A 20,104-nucleotide genomic window follows, 5' to 3' on the forward strand; every position below is an offset into this window, starting at 1 on the left:
ACATCATTTTTTGTATAATATAAATAGATCTCACTAATTTACAAACCAAAATAGAAATGACAAGTGGGATAACAACGAAGGGGAAAATTAGGAATGCCTTGCAGTTTTTATTCCGGTCATGAATCATTGAAACGATGTCTCTCCCTTTTTGAAACATTGAAGGGTGTCACACTTAGGTTTTTCTTTTTGGGTTTTTGTTTCGTTTGGAATCCAAGTCAACTGAAGGGCCCCAAGGCTGAAGCAGTCATCTACAGGACTGCAACATGTATATTCACTATCATAAATATAATGGCTTTTTTTCTCTTGAAAAAAACAATGAAGATGAAAAGATGACTATTTTGTTCAATATGACCTTAGACATTAATAATTTGTTCAAAGCTTTTAAGTCTCACCATATATCATATACATGTTGACAAGCATATGTGATAGTCAGCCACTACTTGAAAATAACCTCTCAAAAATTATCATTTAAAATAATAAAACTCATTTCAACCATAAAAAGCAAATATGCATACACTGACTCTGTTCACTCATTTGAGTGGACTTTATTCAATTCCTTACAAGAGAGCTAACAAGTCATTTCAGCCTCTATAAAATTAACGTATCAAGATACAAAACATCTATATTTGCTTAAACTGGAAAAGCCACGTTTAATAAAGAACAAGAAATAAAGTCTACAACTGCATTGTTTAAGGGAAGACACAAAGAGTTTGTATTACACATGATATCTATAGAAGTACAAAACAAGAATAATCTAAGCAAGGTCTGCTTTCTGGCAAATCCTTCAATCTTCTTCTCTTTCAGGGGGTAAAAACTACAATTACATTATATAAAAAGATACAAAGAGTTTGAATTCCAACTGAATTGTATAGAAGTACATAATAAGAAATATAACTAAGTACATAATCTAAGCAAAGTCTGTTTCTTGGCAAAATCTTCAATCTTCTTCTCTTTCAGGGGGCAGCCCGCAGGGTAGCAACATTTTCTGTGAGGACAATCATTAATATATCAGTTTCATGCAAAAGTTAAAATTAAAGTTTCTAACCTAAAAGATGTACAGAATGATGATAACCACAGAGAATAACTGGATAAAGCTTAGATTTACTCTCTCTACATAAATTCAAACCCTCCAACCAAGCTATTCTTCAATTACTAGGATAAACACAAGGGTTATTTTTAAGATAACAAAAAGGCACCATATGGAGTGACATTAGTGTGTGAAGGGTGGATCAGATTAGATTTAGTCTGAGAAGGAATCCTCATATCATATCTTTCAGAAAACACTATCAGAAGGTACATCATTTTCACCTTCAATGGTGCATAGGAAAGAAATTTTCATTTTTTTAGTTTTATATCACTTCATTATCAGCATGTTGCACAAGTTTTTGGAATTTGCATACATTGGTTACATGGATATTAGTATCCAGTATGGCTAGAAAATTCACCCAAATTTGCAGGAAAAAACACATTGGAAGTGGCCATACTATATATATATATATATATATATATCTGTGTGTGTGTGTGAAGTTCTCAAAAATTGAAACATTGATTAATTTCATAACTAGTTTAGCCTTTTAAGCCTTCTAGTGCTCAAACCCCCATGTCCATGTTCTGATACACGTAGGTTGAGCTTATGTGACATTAAATCAACTGTTTACTAACTATACATGGCTATATTGATTAATTTCATAACTAGTTTAGCCTTTTAAGCCTTCTAGTGCTCAAACCCCCATGTCCATGTTCTGATACACGTAGGTTGAGCTTATATGACATTAAATCAACTGTTTACTAACTATACATGGCTATATATAATATTATTTAGTGCCATGGTATGTTTTATGAATTTGACCTACAGCTTCATTCCACTTTATAAGTTTGTTAAAAACTAATTATTGCAAATAGTGCCAATGTATTATTGCTCTGAAGAGGGGTTAGTACTTTGGCTGCCTCTACCTTTTTTCAGATGATGGCAACAACTACTTATTTTCATGAGAATGAATTGGTTGTTTCAACTAACATCAAACTTTCAGAGTCTTTGTTATTGTGAGGTTGATGTGGGTTTATGATCCTAAATTGTTAGATCAATCAATAGGGAATAATGGGACCTAGCTATAAACATCTAAAACATGAATTAGATTTGTTCAATGTCTTAGTACTAGTGTAGAAAGTTCCATATTCACTGACACGAGCACATTGGTAGCCCATCTTTTGACTCTGAACAGATCTAAATAGCTAAGAGGTGCAAGGCAAGTCCCCTTAAATTCAAATAACCTTGAAAATTTTGAAAATGGCAAGATTGATAAATTAAAGTAATTTTTTAAATTTTTGGCGCCTTTTTTTGCATAACAACAATGGTTCAACTGATTTTTCGCACTGTTTCTTAGGATTTCAGGATCTAAATGGTTAGCCATTTCTCAAAGCTCCTTTGCCTATCAAGAAGATCCATAACAGATAGAAAGCTTCTACAAGGTCCCAAAAAAAGAAAGCACGCAAATCAAACCCCCAAAATGCTACTGACAAGTTCCCAAGCTCCCAACAAAAAGTATGTATTTCCAACAACCTCCAAAGCTCCCAGGAACAGGGATACATTGGGCATGGGCTAACCAATCGCCAACTCTCAAGAGTGGTACTCATACTACAATGATTATCAGGCAGATAATATCTTTGGAAAAACAAGACATTAGCCAAGAAACCATCATTTTTCTTAGATATATGCGCATTGTAACAATATGTTTAATTTTGGTCTCCATTCTTGACTGGTACAAACCAATAGCAACAGTCAGTCTTAAGACTAATTCAAGTGTTATGTTTGTGCCAAGAGGGCCTTGTAATCTACTGTTACATATGCCTAACGTGATGCATATTATTACTATAGAGAATTCCAGAATCAATTTGATATAAACATTTCTACCTTTCTTACGTTGTTAAGAATATAGACCAACTCATATTTTTTGCAACCTAGTCTTTGACACTTTTCTTAAAATGATTACTTACCAGTTAACAGATATCAGAAATTCACTGTGATTTAAGTTTACAAATACAGCGACCAACTCATATTTTTTGCAACCTAGTCTTTGACACTTTGCTTAAAATGATTACTTACCAGTTAACAGATATCAGAAATTCACTGTGATTTAAGTTTACAAATACAGCTCCCCATCTCCATATCCATATTCCAAATCTGAATCATCAATGCATATATCTATAGCACATGAATCATGAAATTCATTTCTATGATTTTACAATTGAGCGTCTTACTAGGAAAAATGAATGCAAATGCTGAGTGAAAAAGCAAGAATGTATATATTTCACACTTTACTATGAGTCTATAACATTAAAAAGGCTACGCCAATATGGCTGATAATATTGTCCCAGATTCCACATATTATCTCTCCTACTTATTAGGAGATTGGCTGACACTTTCTGCAATATGTCAACCACTTCCAAAGTCTGTGTACTCTAGACTTTAATTAGCTAAAGTACTGTAGACTTTAATTAGCTAGATATGGAGACTGGTTACGCCAAGGCACACTGTGTGATTGGGTAATCTGGAAATTATTTCAAATCATCGTATATACTCATTACCCTGTGACTTTCTGTGTATCTCCAACATGCCAACTTGGCTCCAATGTCTTTAAATTTCAGATCCTCATTTCAGTAAGGCTTAGCTCTTTGAGAATATAGAAGACATTAGAGATCACCGCTAATGTGTATGTGCATTATTTGAACCAGCAACTTTCTTGGAAAAACATTATGGGAACATAGGCTATTAGGCACCTTTAATTGTATTGAGAGAATAGACGAATTTTAATAACTACCAATCATAATCTTAAGTTCGTTTTCACAATCTTTGGCTTTGTACTACTAGAATGCCTTCCTAAAACCAATGTCTTCAAGACAACTCCCTCATACAATATGGCACCCAATCTAGGATTGTTCAAGTATTTTATTACCACCAGAGATGTCTCTCTCACTTGCCTAAGTTAATTGCAATGCTGTTGGAATTTTACCTTGACTGCTCGATCACTGTTCATCCTGTAGCAGAGTTTAGACACTGCAGCAAGTTAGAAAATGTAACTAGGTTTGGTCTTATTATTATTATTTTATTATATAAGCATGTTCTTCACGCTTCTAGGATTTGTTGAGTCAAAGAGTCAAATTCCTATTTGGACCAATTGTAAAGAAAAAGGAAAAAGAATTTTAATATATATAATTTGGGTCAAAAACCAGATGCCAAGTCGGCCCAGCCCCAAAAGACATCTCCATTCACACCCCTCTGGACAGTAGAAATAGAGGATGATTTGAGTTCATTTGGACACACACAATTCACTGGATTGGTTCTGAAATTTCACAGAAGAAGGAGGGCCGAAGTCTGAGATGGAAGAAGAGTTTCTCTTGAAGTCTGATTTGAGGAAGATCTGCCTCATCATCTCTATTGTTGAAGATTTGTTGCTGGTCTCTTGCTAATCGATTTTCTGTGCAGAAAGGAGGGTTTGACTTGACATCTAGAGGTTGAAGTCTTTCTGTGGTCATGGGTTTTGGATATCTCACTTTGATCTGATTCTATAAGAAAAGAATTTTTTTGGGTTTTCCCCTTGGAGGTGTTTTGCCTTGGCTTGAAGCCTATATGTTAAATTTGGCAACTAGGGCCAAACTCCACCTTGAGGCTTGGACAGCTCATATGATGGAGCTGATATTTTTATTGGATTCCTCTTTCCAAGAGGTGTAGGATTGATCTAAATATCATCTCATTCTGACATGTACAAATGTTATTATGAATTTATTTTGTTTATGGACAAATTGTCAAGGCGTCGGCTAGCAAACTAATGTAAGCTCAGAAGCCCAACAATCATGTCTATTCATCCTCAACGTTTGCATATAAATAGAGGGTGCCTTTGCCTCATTTGGACATCACTCATTTTCTCATACATCTGTCTCTCCTCACCTGATTGGGCACAGATTTCTGGGATCCTCTCTCTCCACACATACGAAGAAGAAGACAGATTTTCTGTTTCAGCGTTGACCGAATTTCAGGGAAGTTTGACCAGCGTTTGAGCAGCAGCGTTGACCTTGTTTGACTGCAATTTTGGTGGGACAATTTCTGTTTGGGCAGGCAGCATTTCTGGGCACAGAAATTGATGCAATCCGTACTGTTTGACCAGCGTTGACTGCAGAAGGCTTTGACTGCAGCATTGACCTGCGTTGACCAAGTTTGACTGAGTTTTTTCGGGACTATTTTGGGCTGATTCAGATGACTGTTGGAGGCCGAGTTGACTGGGTTTGACCAATCTGTTTTGGAAGTCAAATTCTGCCCTGTTGACTAGTGTTGACTTTCTGGTTAGATCTTTCTGTGGCTGCTGTTTGTTTGGACAGATTTCAGTTTGATTGTACAAGTGAATATTACATATTGTACTCTTTTTCTTTGCATAACTTCTGAAGAATAATAAGAAGAATTGATCAAAGCGTTTCCCCACATTGGGGTTTGTCTCTGGCTGGCGCCATATCTTGTGTCCTCTTGTCTTAGCTTGTCTTCCACTGTTTTATTTATGTTCTATCTGCATTTACTGTAAATTTAATGTGATTATTAATCTGGAAATTCATATTGGGCTAATAAGAAAATTGAAGTAAATTGCTCTTAAGCATAGAACATACCATTGTTATCTAAAATTAACACTATATCTTGAGTTTCTTGTGTACTGTGATTTTCATGTTCTACATTTGATAATTGTTTGATGAAGAAGAACATAATTAAATTTAAAAGAAGCCAACAAATTTCACAAGCAGTTATCACCGAATGACCTCAGCCAAGGGGCCTTCCATATAGTTGCTAGTCTCACTTCTTGAGGTATGAAATGAAGGTAAATTTTAAATTGTATATGATTTCAGATTTAAAATTTGATTTTTTCAAAACTTGTAAACTCTTGAAACTCATTTTGCCTCCCACACTTTAGACATAGATAAGGTTGTGGAGGTCAGAAAATGATTACAAAGGACGGTAATCCACCCTCATTGGGAATAACAGAGGGCTTCCACTTCTAATAGAGGACTGAAAGATCAAGTCTATCATTCAAAATGTTATATGCTAGGACAAGGTGCAATACCTTCTACAGTTTACAAGACAACCCTGACCATGATCAAGACATTTGACACAAATATTCTTTGCTTGGGGAATGTCTACATATATATAGATAGGATGCTAGAGAGGATAAGGGAAATTATGAAGACAAATGATTGTGACCCCTTGAAAATATTTTCAAATCAAGTGAAGGGCATAATACCAAAAAGTGGATCAAAATGATCCCATGATTACACCTTTTATCCTATGCACTGCACCCCAAATATTATCATCCTAGAAACGTGTCATTACCAAGAAGAACAACACCACACCAAACAAGGATTCTAAAGTCATACAAAGATATAAGATAGTGTTAAAGGAAAAATTATATGGATGTGGGAATTGCAATAGAAGTAGATGAGTAATTTGAAGCATTTGTACAATCTATTGGCATATTTTCAAATCCCATAGCCATGGATGATAAGGGGCCTTTTGATCGAGAGGGTTTCCATCATAAGAACAACATTCATCTCTCATCTCTAGCCACCAATTTGTTATAGTAAGTTGTTATTTCTCATATGCTAAGAGAAATTGAATAGATATGTTTCAATGTTTCATCCATTTGGTGAAAGCAAAACAAATTCGAACAACAGAGCCTAAGGATCTCACATACATTCATTTTAGTCTCCACCTTCTATCACACTCTAATCAAAAGTAGCATTAAGGGTCCAACTTGTGTACATTCATTCCAACCTCCACATATAGTTCAAATATAAAAAGGGTTCTAGAAGGATATGTTATGTGAAGCTTGAGATATTTGACTTAAACATGTCATTGAGTGTCATGTCTCACCTCAACCTACTTGAGGATATTACACGACCAATCAAGTTTCTTGTTGAAACTTCCAACATTCATACCCTGCAGCGTCTATTCATGATGTAGAGGTCAATATGCAGATGATGAGGATGTAGAACCTATTAGAATTTCTCGAACCCAACACCCAGTAATCAGTTCCCAACAATTATCAACTCAACAAATACACGACTAACTTCCTAACCAAACATATTTAGGAGATGCAAAATTACTTGATTTGAATCACACATACAAACAGATTTATGCCCAATCAACAATTCTTCACTAATAAATTAATCACAAAACTTACTTGGACTCCTGTCCTGGGATAATGGCCCAACTTAGAAAATATAAATTACAAAACTAATCACCAGCCTCTCTACACTCCCTTGTACCCAGCACACGCTCACTGAGAAACCTCACACACTCACTGAGAAACCTCTCTCAATCTTGTGATGTTGTTGTGTCGTAGCTCCTCACTTTAGGCTCAATATATAACTTTCCTAAGCGAATATTGAGGACCAAAATTAGCTCGTCAAATTAACTGAAGATAAGTGACTTTGCTTTAGTTAGCTATCCTATCTTTAGCTTTCTCTACTTTAATTCAAGTATAAGTCATAATTTTAGCTTGCTTTACATGCACATCTCATGCATGTCACATGTAACACACTTGCATGCGTGCAACTCACTTGCACACTCTGCATATCGCATGGAAGCTCCTAAAGAGGAAGGTACCTTCTGAGCCATAAAACTCAAAACTCCCTCTTAGCAAGGGAGTTACTTGTGGAAGAACCTCCTCCACCTGGGTTTGTCTCCAACACCACCACGTTATTCGTTGTTGCAACTCCTTCATCTGAACTAGAAGACTTCCCTGCTACTTGTTGCAAACTCTCATTCGAAGACCTATTCCTTCCAACCATGCTCCTAGGATCCTAACCCTGGGCATCTAACAATGTCATATCATACCAATTGAGGCTCCTAGCAATACCTGAAGAATCACTCTTCCTTGCCATCTGCTCCCTCTCAGCAACTTACACTGTCTTTGTATCCAAGATCCCCTCAAATATAATCACTCTTCCTTGCCACCTGCTCCCTCTCAGCAACTTACACTGTCTTTGTATCCAAGATCCCCTCAAATATACCCATAGGTTGTCCCAATAACCTGTATGACTGCTCCTGTCTAATGCCAAGCACTACAGCTGCATCCAAGGTCGCTCCCTCTAAATATAGAAGCACCTATCCATCTCAAAAAAAACTCTATATCCAACACCCTCCAAGGTTGTTATTGAGAACACTTGTACCAACAACCCTGGAACAAATAACACACATGTCACCTCCATAAATCTTCCTTCACTGCATGCATGGTACTAGTCCACTAAAAATATTGCAGTCCAAGCCGGTCTCTGAAATACTGCAAAACACTAACCTCATCCCCATCATGTGAGTAGACGCTATATTATCCACTAGCCATAACCCAATGTCCTCATACACAACATTACTATTGTCATAAACAAAAGCAACTAGAGAAATTTCCTTCTCAAAATTCTCCATAAAGTCGTCAATCTTAGTTGATGTTCATGCAACCACCTGATCCTCCTTCTTCTTGTATGGGCACTGGCTCACATAGTAGCCAGTTTTGTGACACGCAAAGCATTTCACTTTGCTCATGTCCTTCACAGAAGCATATCCCCCACTTCCCTTTACTTTACTTTAGCCCTTTTGCAGCAAGAGCAAAATTCTCCTCATCACCCTTACCATCATGTTGACCTGCAATTTTCGAACATCTCCTTGTCTCTTCCTATACAAAATCATCCCACAATCTATACCAACTAGGCAAATTCTCTCGTGTGACGATCATATCAACAAAGACATCCCATTTCGGAGGAAAGCCACTCAAGGCTGATCTTACCAACTCTTCACTATAAATAGTTTCCCCAACTGTTGCCAAGTCACCGTTAATCTGAGCGATCTTGGTTGTGTGCGATGCAACTACGTCAGTTTCAAACATCTTGGCATTTCTTAGTTTCTCCTTCAACAACATCTTTCAATTTTGGTTTGTACTCTCGTATAACTTGGTTAAAGATGCCCACATCTCAAAGGCAACTTCTTCCCTATCACATGATGTATAATATGGTCTTTAATGGAGTCTAGTATTATTCTCTTGGTAAACTCAGTCAACTGAGTAGGATTTGTGGGAATTTGGATGGCCTTCTCCACGATTTCCCACAACTCTTCTTCCTCAAATAATAAAACAATATGCTCATTCCATGGGCTATAATTTCTTGCGCCATCCAACCTATCGACTCAACATAAACCAGTAGTCATCACTGTCAAACTGACCAACAATTAAGTTTTCACCCTCTGCACGTTGCTCTTTATGTTGTCGTAATCCACGCCCAACCATCAATCTGTAGCTTTGTTGGCTCAGGCTTCCTACAGGTTGGCCACAACCTCAATCCCACCCGCAATCCAAACCAGTCAACATTGCTCTACCCCAGCCACTCTGCATTCCCAACTTCACCTGCACAATGTCGTTGCACTGACCCCTCTCGATGTTCAGCCGACTTCCTCACGTCTTCGTAGCCTCGACACATCGTTCACACTACTCTCTGCATCCTCATGACATCACAACCCACGATCTTGACCACACGTCACACGTTGTTCCACCACAGCCACGGGCTTGTCAACACCATGTGATATTGTTCACCACCACCACGACTCAACCAACGGTCCAGCACACCACCACCACGACTCAACCAACGGTCCAGCACACCACCACAAGCCTACCACCCTCTGCTCGATCTCCACAACGTTGGCTTCACCCTCCACAACTCCACAATCTTCGCATAGTCTTCACGGACTCGTCCTGTCTCAGCGTCGACCAAATTTATCGACTATCTTCCACTTTCCTCCATTATAAGTTAGTTATCACCCAACATCCTTTGCGGCCTACTGCCTCCAGCTCCACATCATTTGCTTTGTGTCTTCTTCAGCCATTGCCCGCTCACTATCATGCAAATCCCTCTTGCTAACTTATCACGCCAACCACGCAGTCTCTTTTGCCAGTTGTCGATTGCTTACTGTGATCCAATTGTTGTCAGTCGACCCTGCTATCCAATCCTCAGCTCTGCCTGTTCTCACCCTGTCGAGTGCTGCAATTTGCGATTGTGACAACCAGTCGAAAGCCCTGGCGATGGGTGTTGCAAGCGGCTAGCTGGCCTAGCTTGTCAACCACCACCACAATCAACCAAACTTTTTTCAAACCCTTTTTTTACTTTTTTCTTTAAAAACAATATTGGTCCCCTTTTTTCCTTTTCCACTTTTTATTTGAATAATATTTTTTTCTCTTCTCGACTAAAAAAAATTGCTCGTAAAAAAAATTCCTCTCAGCCCTTGAACAATCTTTAAAAAGGTTTCGTTCATATGATCTATGCCAACTTCCCTTCGACAATATGACACGAACCCAGCATATGTAATTCTGAGATCAGTTCAGAGTCGGGGCTCTCATACCATGTTAGAATTTCCAGAACCCAACACCTGGTAATCGATTCCCAACAATTATTGACTAAGCGAATACACAGCTAAGTTCCCAACAAAAAATATTTAGCAAAAGCAAAATTACTCTATTTGAATCACACAAAAACATATTTATGCCCAATCAACAATTCTTCATTAATAAATTAATCACATTACTTACTTGGGTTGTTGTCCTGTGATAAAGGCCCAAATGAGAAAATACAAATTACAAAACTGATCACCAATCTCTCTGCACTCCTTTGAACCCAGCACATGCTCACTGAGAAGCCTCTCCCAATCTTGTGTCGTTGTTGTGTCCTAACTCCTCACTTTAGGCTCAATTTATAACTTTCCTATTCTAAGATTGACAGCCAAATTAAGCTAACAAAAGATAAGTGATGATACTTTAGTTTACTGTCCTATCTTTAGCTTTCTCTAATTTAACTCAAGTACAAGTCATAAATTTATCTTACTTACATGCACACCTCATGCATGTCACATGTAACACATTTGCATGCATGCAACTCACTTACACAATCTACATGTCATAAGCAATTTCCTAAAGAGGCAAAGCAAGGTCCTTCGAGTCAAGACACAAGACTAGAAGTACCTTCCAAGCTACAAAACTTAATAGAACCATCACCACCAATCAAGCCTCTAGCTTAAACTTTCAACACTCGTATCACCCAATGTCTATTCATGATGTAGAGCTGCAATATGCAAATGATAAGGATGTAGACCCATTTCAAGATATGTAGGTACTAATTACCATATTAATAGAGTGATCATTGATGAAACACTTTTTTTTGTATTATCCTTTTTGTACGAGACATCTTGATTTCAATCTTCAAACTTATAAGTTATCAACTGTGGTTACCAGATTATTACTTATAACTTATAGTTGTAATGTTGTGATTAGTGAATGGTTTTGAATTAAATTTTCTTTTAAATTAACAAAATTATTTTGCTTTTCCCCAAGGTTTCATATAGAACTTGGTAACTTGGCATTCATTCCTATCAAGAAACATGGGGTGTCCTTTGAGAACAAGCCAAAATTCTTAAACATATTTTACGAGACTTCAAGCTCCAACATTCAATGGGCTACTAAGACCAACTGCTATAACCAGGGCTAACACAAGTTACCCAATTGGCTAGAGAATCTTGGATGGATATGAGTCCAAATAGTACAAATCTTCAAATTTCCAAGAAAGGCGCTCAACTTTCTAGGTCTCTATTGCTAACCTTTGGCAACAAGTTGTGCAAAGAGTAGAGAAGGTGGTCATTTGCTAGGTGGCCCAACAAATTTATTTCCTTGGTAGCCCATTCCCAAAAATGTACAAAGGAGTTCACATCCACAAATTTATATTATTCTTCATGTTAGGTCCCTTCAGCTACCACCTTTGTTAGTTGTCATAATTTCATCTTTTTTTGTATCAATATTTGATGCTAAGGAAAAATTCCATTCCAATCCAAGAAGTAGAGGAGGTTTGGACTTTTGTGTCAAGATTTGATGGTAAGAAAGGCTTCCACAAGATTCCCTGAAACATTTGTTGCAGTGCAAGGGATATAAGAAGTCTGGGACTTTGGGAAAGACGGGCATTTATACAAGAAGATGCTCTCTATGTTGAAAAGTAGTGTTGGATTGGATTCCTTGATTTGTGCCTTAATTCAAGGAATTGATTTGGAGATCTTCTTAGTCATGTACAAGTTCCAATGATGAGGACGAGTTCAAGAATCAGTTTGACTAGTGCGAGTTTGTGGAGGATGAGTTATTTGTCCTCTAGTGTGAGTTAAATTGGGAATTGAATGAACAAGTGGAAATAGCCTCCTAAATTTTAGGAGGATCCAGTCAACTAAGTGTGTTGACTTTTGTGAACTACAAAAGCTCCAGTTCAACTCCTAATTTAGAAAACTCACTAACAATAGGCTAATCGAAAAGCTTGTAAGGAGATCGAAGGCACGCAATTAATCAATCAATTCTTGAGCACGAGTTTGTAAGCAAGAGAGGCTTGTGGAGGAACGAGCCAAGTGTTCCTTGTTCGAATTATTGAGGGAAATTTCTCTTTGGAGTGCGCATAATAATAGGGGAAATCCCTATTTACTAGGAGCTCAGCCAGTGCTACGAATTAGGAGATTATTTCCTAAGGTTTTGTAATGGAAAATCAAAGCCTCTAGTGCATATAGGAGGAGGAAGCAGGCCATCTATCAAGCAGTGTTTCAGGCCTAGGACAGGCAGGAAAATTATTGTATTTTCAGATTGGAACGAGCTTGTATGTGTACCAGATATGTTGCTTAATTTACCTTAATAAAATTCTGAAGCAAGTGAGGGTTTTCCCTGCTGGGTTCCCTACAAAATTTGTGTTTTATTGTGTGAATTTTGTGAGATTATTTCTGTTCTATTCCGCTGCCATTTGGTAGAGAAATTTTGTCTGTGTGAAAAGAAAATTTGTTTTCAGATTGTTCATAACAGCAGATCAGAATTTCGTGGAAATCTACATGGTATCAAAGTTGTGAACAGAGATCAATCAGCACATAGTCTTCAAAGATGACAACTCACAATATTGGGATTGTGAGAACAGGATAGATTGGATGGCTCTTCAATTTTTGGTTTTCGGAAGGTCTGCATATTGTTCTTGTTGGGCAAATTTGGGCTGAACGAATTCGCTGAGAAAGGTGTTGCAGAACCTTCAGATCCAAACGAGTTGAGGCTCTTCCAAAGGTAGATGGCCAAGGCCAAGATAATGATCTTGGATGGACTTCGGGATCATATAGTTCCTCATGTTGCAGGTAAAGATACAGCTAAGGATATTTGGGATGCCTTAGTCAAGCTCTACCAGAACTCTTCATAGAACCGGAAGATGGTCCTCCAAGAGAAGTTGAGGACAATCAAGCTGCATCAGGGTGAGAGTGTCACTGCCTATCTCACCAAAGTTCAGGAAGTCCGTGATGAGCTAGCAGTTCTTGAAGAGCAACACTTTTCTTCAGAGTATTACTAGACAAGATAAGTTGTCGGATTGGGAACGCCTATGGAGTGACTTCATCTAGAAGGAGCTAAGGCTCAGGCTAGTTGAGACATCTAGCAGCAGTGGCAAGGGTTCCAAGGTTGAGGAGGAGGAGAATCTTGCTCTGGCAGGCAAAGGCAAAGGCAAGAAAGTCAAGGTGAAGAGAAAATTCAGTCAAAAGGGTAACAAGAAGAAGACACATTTGAGTAAAGATCAAATGCTTCCATTGCCATACTTTTGGACACTATGCTTCAAAATGTCCTAACCGAAAGAAGGGGTTGAATAAGGAGCATGTAGATGCATCAGTTGAGGTAGATGAGTTTGCCTCATAGTTTGAGAAGCACTTCTCATTGATAGTTTGCATGGCAAGCCCAGTAGGGAGCAGTACATGGTATATCGATTCAGGAGCCTCTTTCCATGTGACAAGAAATCGAGAGTATTTCAGCCAGCTGGATGAGAAGGATATGCAAGTGAATATCGAGCTTGGAGATAATGGCAAGTATGCTGCTACGAAGGGAGTTGGTACTGTCTGCTTTGAGAGGGGTTCAGGTAATACCCTTCATCTCAAAGATGTTCTCTATGTTCCAAGGTTGAAGAAGAACTTGGTTTCAGTAGATATCCTTGAAGGCTTACCTCCAGCACTTGGCTTCTGGATGTAAGAAGCAGATAGGTGTGAGGGTGAAAAACCTATACAAGTTGCATGTAGAGACTGATGCAGCCTTGAGAAGCAAGGCAGGATGTGTAGATATAGGTAAAATTTGGCACAGGCACATGGGACACTTACATCATGGGGTAGTGAAGATTCTTCAGCAGATTGCCACAGGATTACCAGCAAGAGGCCTTGACAAGAGTGGAGTGTGCAAGGGATGCTCTGATGCACACTTGGCAAGTATGCCAAGTCTTCCTTCGAGAGTCAATATAGCAAAGCCAAAGGTATTTTGGAGCTGGTGTATTCAAATGTGTGTCGGCCCTTCTCTTCTCCATCACTGATGAGGCACAGGTATTATATTACTTTCAATGATGATTTTTCTCAAAAAACTTGGATTTATTTTATGAAAAAGAAAGGTGAGGTCTTAGATAGGGTCATGGAGTTTAAGGCCTTGATAGAGAAGCAAACCAAGAAGAAAATCAAGGCAGTGAGAAGTGACAATGGTGGAGAATATATCTCTAATGCCTTCAAGGAGTTTTGTGCAAAGGAAGGCATCAAAAGAGAGTTAATAGCACCTCGTAACCCTCAACATAATGGGGTGGCTAAGAGGAGCATTGTTGGAGCAGCTAGAGCTATGTTGCATGATCAAGATCGGCCTAGGTTCTTGTGGGCAGAAGCATGCAACACTGCAGTATTTCTGCAAAACAGGAGTCCACACAGGGTACTTGGACAAGTCACACCAAAGGAGGTCTTCATAGGCAAGAAGCTTGATGTTTCACACTTTTCGATCTTTGACACAAAAGACTCTGTCATGTGTCCAAAGATAACAGGAAAAAGTTGAATGCCACAGCAGAGAAGGGTATCTTTGTGGGGTACAATGAGACATCTCATGCATGCAAGTTGTATCTTCCAGGACTCAAGAACACAGTTCTCAAGCGAGATGTGAGATTCCAGGAGGACCAGGCTCTGAGAGTTTCCTTAGAGTGTGAGCAAATTGCAATACCTGAGGAGGAGCTACTCTCTCCCAAACAGGAGTCACAGCTAGCACATCAGATTCAGCCACAGTCACAGTCCAGCAACAAGAGGGTAGTGCAACAGGATTTGCAGCAAGATGAGGAGGGCAAGCCAAGCCGAGAGCAGATAGAACAACCAAAGCCACCCAACACAAGGAGGAAGAAGGCCAAAGGGGCCGAGAGTTTGATCCAGGAGGCTTAGTAGCAGGTTGAGGCTCCTAGCACCATGTTTATGCAGAGTAAATAGCCACAGAGGTAGATAGGTTATATGGAACTGATGACAAAGTTGGTGGACATTAAGCCTTCTTCTTATGAGGAAGCAACTTCTCAGCAGGTTTGGTAGGATGTCATGGTGAAGGAGTATTCCTTTATCATGAAGAATAATGTCTGGGAGGTTGTTCCACGACCTAAGGGGAAATCAGTAGTTGGATCCAGATGGTGTACAAGTTGCAGCATGGAGCAAATGGGAGCGTGGAGAAGTTCAAGGCCAAGTTTGTGGCCAAGGGCTTCTAACAAATTGAGAGCATAGAATATGAGGAGACTTTTGCCCCAGTAGCATAATATTCATCCATCAAGACTATTTTGGCACTTGCAACATAGATGGGGTGGAAGATCCACCAGATGGATGTGAAGACAACCTTTCTCAATAGGGTTGTCGAGGAGGAGATCTATATAGAGTAGCGAGAGGGGTTCAGGCGATTCAGCAGAGACACACATGTGTGCAGGCTAAAGAGAGCTCTTTATGGGCTCAAGCAAGCTTCGAGAGCATGGTACACTCAGATTGATAGCTACCTTTGATAAAAGGCTTCACCGTCTTAGAGATTGTGTGTAGAAGGGGATAGTCAAGCTACCATACATTCCAACAGGGGAGCAGACAACAAACATTTTGACCAAGTCATTGGCAAGAAGTAGTTTTGTTCATCACAAAGATAAGTTGGGAGTTGTACATAATCCCTTCCTCGCTAAGAGGGAGTGTTAAAAAATAGCGTAGGAATGGATTCCTTGATTTGTGCCTTAATTCAAGGAATCGATTTGGAGATCTTCTTAGTCATATACAAGTTCCAGTGATGAGGACAAGTTCAAGAAGCAGTATGACTAGTGCAGGTTTGTGGAGGACCAGTTATCTGTCCTCTAGTGTGAGTTAAATTGGGAACTGAGTGAGCAAGCGGAGTTAGCCTCCTAAGTTTTAGGATGATTCAGTAACTAAGTGTGTTGACTTTTGTTAACTAGAAAAGCTCCAATTCAACTCCTAATTTAGAAAACTCACTAACAATAGCCTAATCGAAAAGCTTATAAGGAGATCGAAGGCACAATTAATCAATCAATTCTTGAGCATGAGTTTGTGAGCAAAAGAGCTTGTGGAGGAACAAGCCAAGTGTTCCTTGTGCGAATTATTAAGGAGGGCAATTTCTCTTTGGAGTGCGCATAGCAATAGGGGAAATCCCTAATTAATAGGGGCTCAGACAATAGATTATTTCTTAAGGTTTTGTGCTGGAAAATCAGAGCCTCTAGTGCATATAGGAGGAGGAAGCAGGTCAGCTATCAGGCAGAGGTTTCAGGCCTAGGACAGCCCGGAAAATTATTGTATTTTCAGATTGGAACCAGCTTGTATGTGTATGAGATATGTTACTTAATTTTCCTTAATGAAATTCTGAAGCAAGCGAGGGTTTTCCTTGTTGGGTTCCCTAGAAAAATTGTGTTTTATTGTGTGAATTTTGTGAAATTATTTCTGTTCTATTCCGCTGCTATTTGGTAGAGAAATTGTGTGTGTGTGAAAAGAAAATTTGTTTTCAGATTGTTCATAGCAGCAGATCAGAATTTCGTGGAAAATCTACACTCTATGTCAAATGAATCATTAGAGATATTGAAGGCCAAGAGGTTTGGAGAGTCAGTCCTGCATAACTATGTGCTAGGAGGAGTGGCTTGCAGAAAAGAATGCTCTCAAGATATCAGCTTTTAGGACTTGATCTACATGACAACAACCATGAAAATTAGAGGCTTTCTTTTGACTTAAAGTATTCAGAAATCCTTCAAGTTGATTGAACGGTATTTAAGATGGCAGCGAATCTTTGAATTCATGCTGTTGTTAAATTGTGTTAGCATGGGAAATGGAATTGCTCCAAGCTTGTTTATGCTCACAAACACTTGAAGCACACCTTATTCGTTGATATCAAACACAACAAAAGCCGTAACGGACATGCAAGTCCAAGTAAGTTTGAGGTAACTAGGTTCAATTTAAGAAAAGAGCAATACAAGATCTTTCCCATAAATGGCATCCTACATTTCTATCCACACCTATGCGTCTTTCCAATGACATTTGCTTGATGAAAATTTCATCACTTCAGTAGTTTTCATTAAATTAAGAATGCTAAATGGCTTATTAACAATTAACTAGTTCATTACATAAGAAAAAAAACACATAAATGACAGCCAACATTTCTATCCACACCTATGCGTCTTTCCAATGACATTTGCTTGATGAAAATTTCATCAGTTCAGTAGTTTTTATTTAAATTAAGAATGCTAAATGGCTTATTAAGAATTTAACTAAATCATTACATAAGAAAAAGACACGTAAACTTGAAGTTGGCAGTTATACAAAGGAAGAACGATTGACTCACCTGCATGAAGTTGTAGCGTTCTCTCCCAATGGACTCATTCTCTGCAACAGCAAAATAGGCCAAGAGGGGGTAGTGGCCCACATATGATGCATAACTATCCCGCTGGATGTTCACTGCCCACTCACTTCACATAAAAATCAAAACTCTTATCACTTTTCGGTTTTGAACACATAACACGCTAATTTAGACGTGTTTGAACAGGTAACACAAAACTTTATTAAATTGTTGGGGTTTAAACACATAATACGAAACCCCAATTAAATACAGGGATTTGAACATGTGGTACAAAACCCTAATTTAATACACGGCACTGAACAAGCAACAGAAAATCGTAATTATCAGCGTAACAACAGAACCGAAATAGGTACCAGGGTTTGAACGAGCAACACGGCCAAAAAATGAAAAATAAAATAAAACGTGGTTTACATGTCGAATCGATTGTATTGAAGAAGGGAATTGAAATGGCACCACAACTTAAACACTTACAATCTGTTGAGATCGGCATGTCCAGTGCCAACGTATTTTGCTTGCAGATGCTCGAGTTGTGAGTTGATGTTAAACCTATCGCTCGCCTGCCAATCCAATTTTTTTGAAAGAAAACGAAAGTTTTCAGTAATGGGAAGAAAAAAAGAGACCGGAATAATCATCATTTATATGATATGGAAGAACTTGAATTGTCTGGGAAGGAGAAAGAATTGTGACCTGCATTGTGATGGGCAGTAAATACTTGAGATTTCAAAAATGTAATCCTTTGTTTTCGCAGATTCTGAAATCCAAACAATGCTCAGAATCGTTTAAATGGAAGTCTCTGGCTGTTTAGACGTAAACCCGCTATCCGACAAACAAAACTGTTTAAAATTGTGAATGACCATGTACTTGCACAGAAAACAAACACATCGGGTAAATAGATAATGTCGGTTAATTACGCAGCGGCCTTTCAAATTAAATTTCGCTTTCAAGTTACATCTGGGTTTAAGTATTTCCAATAACGCCTTGTATTTGTACCTGTATGTCCATTGAAAAGTTTATTGTGGTTTGTTTGATGTGATGTCTAAAATCCGGAAAAAGAAAATGCAATTTTTTATTAAAAAATTGTAATATGTATTGAAATCCTTTTTAAGTGAAATAATTATGTTTTTTAAGTTAAATAATAATGTATTATAAAGTGGAGTAATGAAAGATATTTATATAAAGAGGTAGGTTTTTTTAATCAAATAAAAAGAAAATTAGTAGAGAATTGGCAATTGTTTTGATAGTGAGGAGTTATGTTCTTAAAGGTTTTAGGTTCAAACTTTATGAGTAAGTTAACAAACAAAAAATCAAAGAAAATTACTAAATTGTTAAAGAGTGTATAATAGATTTAGAAGTTGAACTTGGTATGTACTTATGTACAAATCTTGGTAATAGAGGAAGAAGAAGAATGATGGACTTTGTGTGAGATCTTTAGGACTTTGAGGGTGGAACCATGATATTCTCGTATTTATATGAAATTATTGCAACCTCGAAGGAAAAGAATAAGGTTGGAGCTAAGAAGTGGAGTATTAAAATGCGTTGTGGCAAAAAATTCTATAGATTTCCTTAAGATGTCTTCTAGACCAGTGATCCATAGTGGAACTTATAAGGAACTAGGTCAGAACTTTAGTGGAAACTTATGTTTCACGAGACTTGTTCACCTTGACCCCCAATCATTCCATAGTCTAGAGAAAGGGTATGTTGATTTGACAAAGATCCCCTTCCAATTAAAAATAGACCAATGAGTGATCAAATCTCCATAACATTGACCTGAACATCACAAAGGAATCATGGAGGGTTCCACCTACTCATCTTCATTCCAAATAATCACTTTCAATTACCTAGTTACAATATGGCTTAATAGGAATAACGAATGAATTATCTGTAACGTACCCAACTCCCTAAATCATCTTTAAAGAGGTGGGGTTCTAATTTTTCACTTTCTTTTACCCCCCTATAACTCCTTTTTGAGACCATCATCATCATCTGCTTGTTAAGAGCTTTACAATGTAAACTTCATTAAAAATCGAGCTCTATATGCGAAATTATGACCCCTTTAAGTTTTTCTCTCCTAATCACCATGGTAGCATCCATATATTTCCACGTGGCAATACTTGTCCATGTGTTAACATTGTTTAGAGTCACATCCTCGGAAGGGAAATACATCAACCCTCCACTCTTATTTGGATTCAAGATTTCCAAGAATCCCTCATTTCAGCACTTATCGAATCTTTGGTCTTTTGAATTCATTTAGTTCTTTTAGAAGTATTGTACCCACTTGGATCTAGAATTTACAAAAGTCCCAGTTTAAGAAAATTTTGAACCTCTAGATCCCCACTAGTTCAATCCTTTCACCCATCTATGTCACCCACCACTTAGTTGCC

At 38.2% G+C, this 20,104-nt stretch overlaps 1 protein-coding gene across 1 annotated transcript; it reads right to left on the reverse strand.

Moving 5' to 3' along the window:
- Positions 1 to 668: 668 nt before the first annotated feature.
- LOC149164525 (uncharacterized protein At4g14342) lies at positions 669 to 18,599 on the reverse strand. The gene is made up of 4 exons (XM_089430933.1): positions 18,411 to 18,599; positions 18,195 to 18,280; positions 17,709 to 17,832; positions 669 to 985 (listed from the first exon to the last, which is right to left on the reverse strand). The coding sequence occupies exons 1-4, from the start codon at positions 18,414 to 18,416 to the stop codon at positions 938 to 940; spliced, it is 264 nt and encodes an 87-aa protein (XP_089287059.1). The 5' UTR covers positions 18,417 to 18,599; the 3' UTR covers positions 669 to 937.
- Positions 18,600 to 20,104: the final 1,505 nt, after the last annotated feature.

This window comes from Pinus tabuliformis, chromosome 5_1 (genome assembly GCF_031772625.1).
Source record: "Pinus tabuliformis cultivar Carrire ecotype Pingquan chromosome 5_1, CPIR1, whole genome shotgun sequence".
NCBI lineage: Eukaryota > Viridiplantae > Streptophyta > Pinopsida > Pinales > Pinaceae > Pinus > Pinus tabuliformis.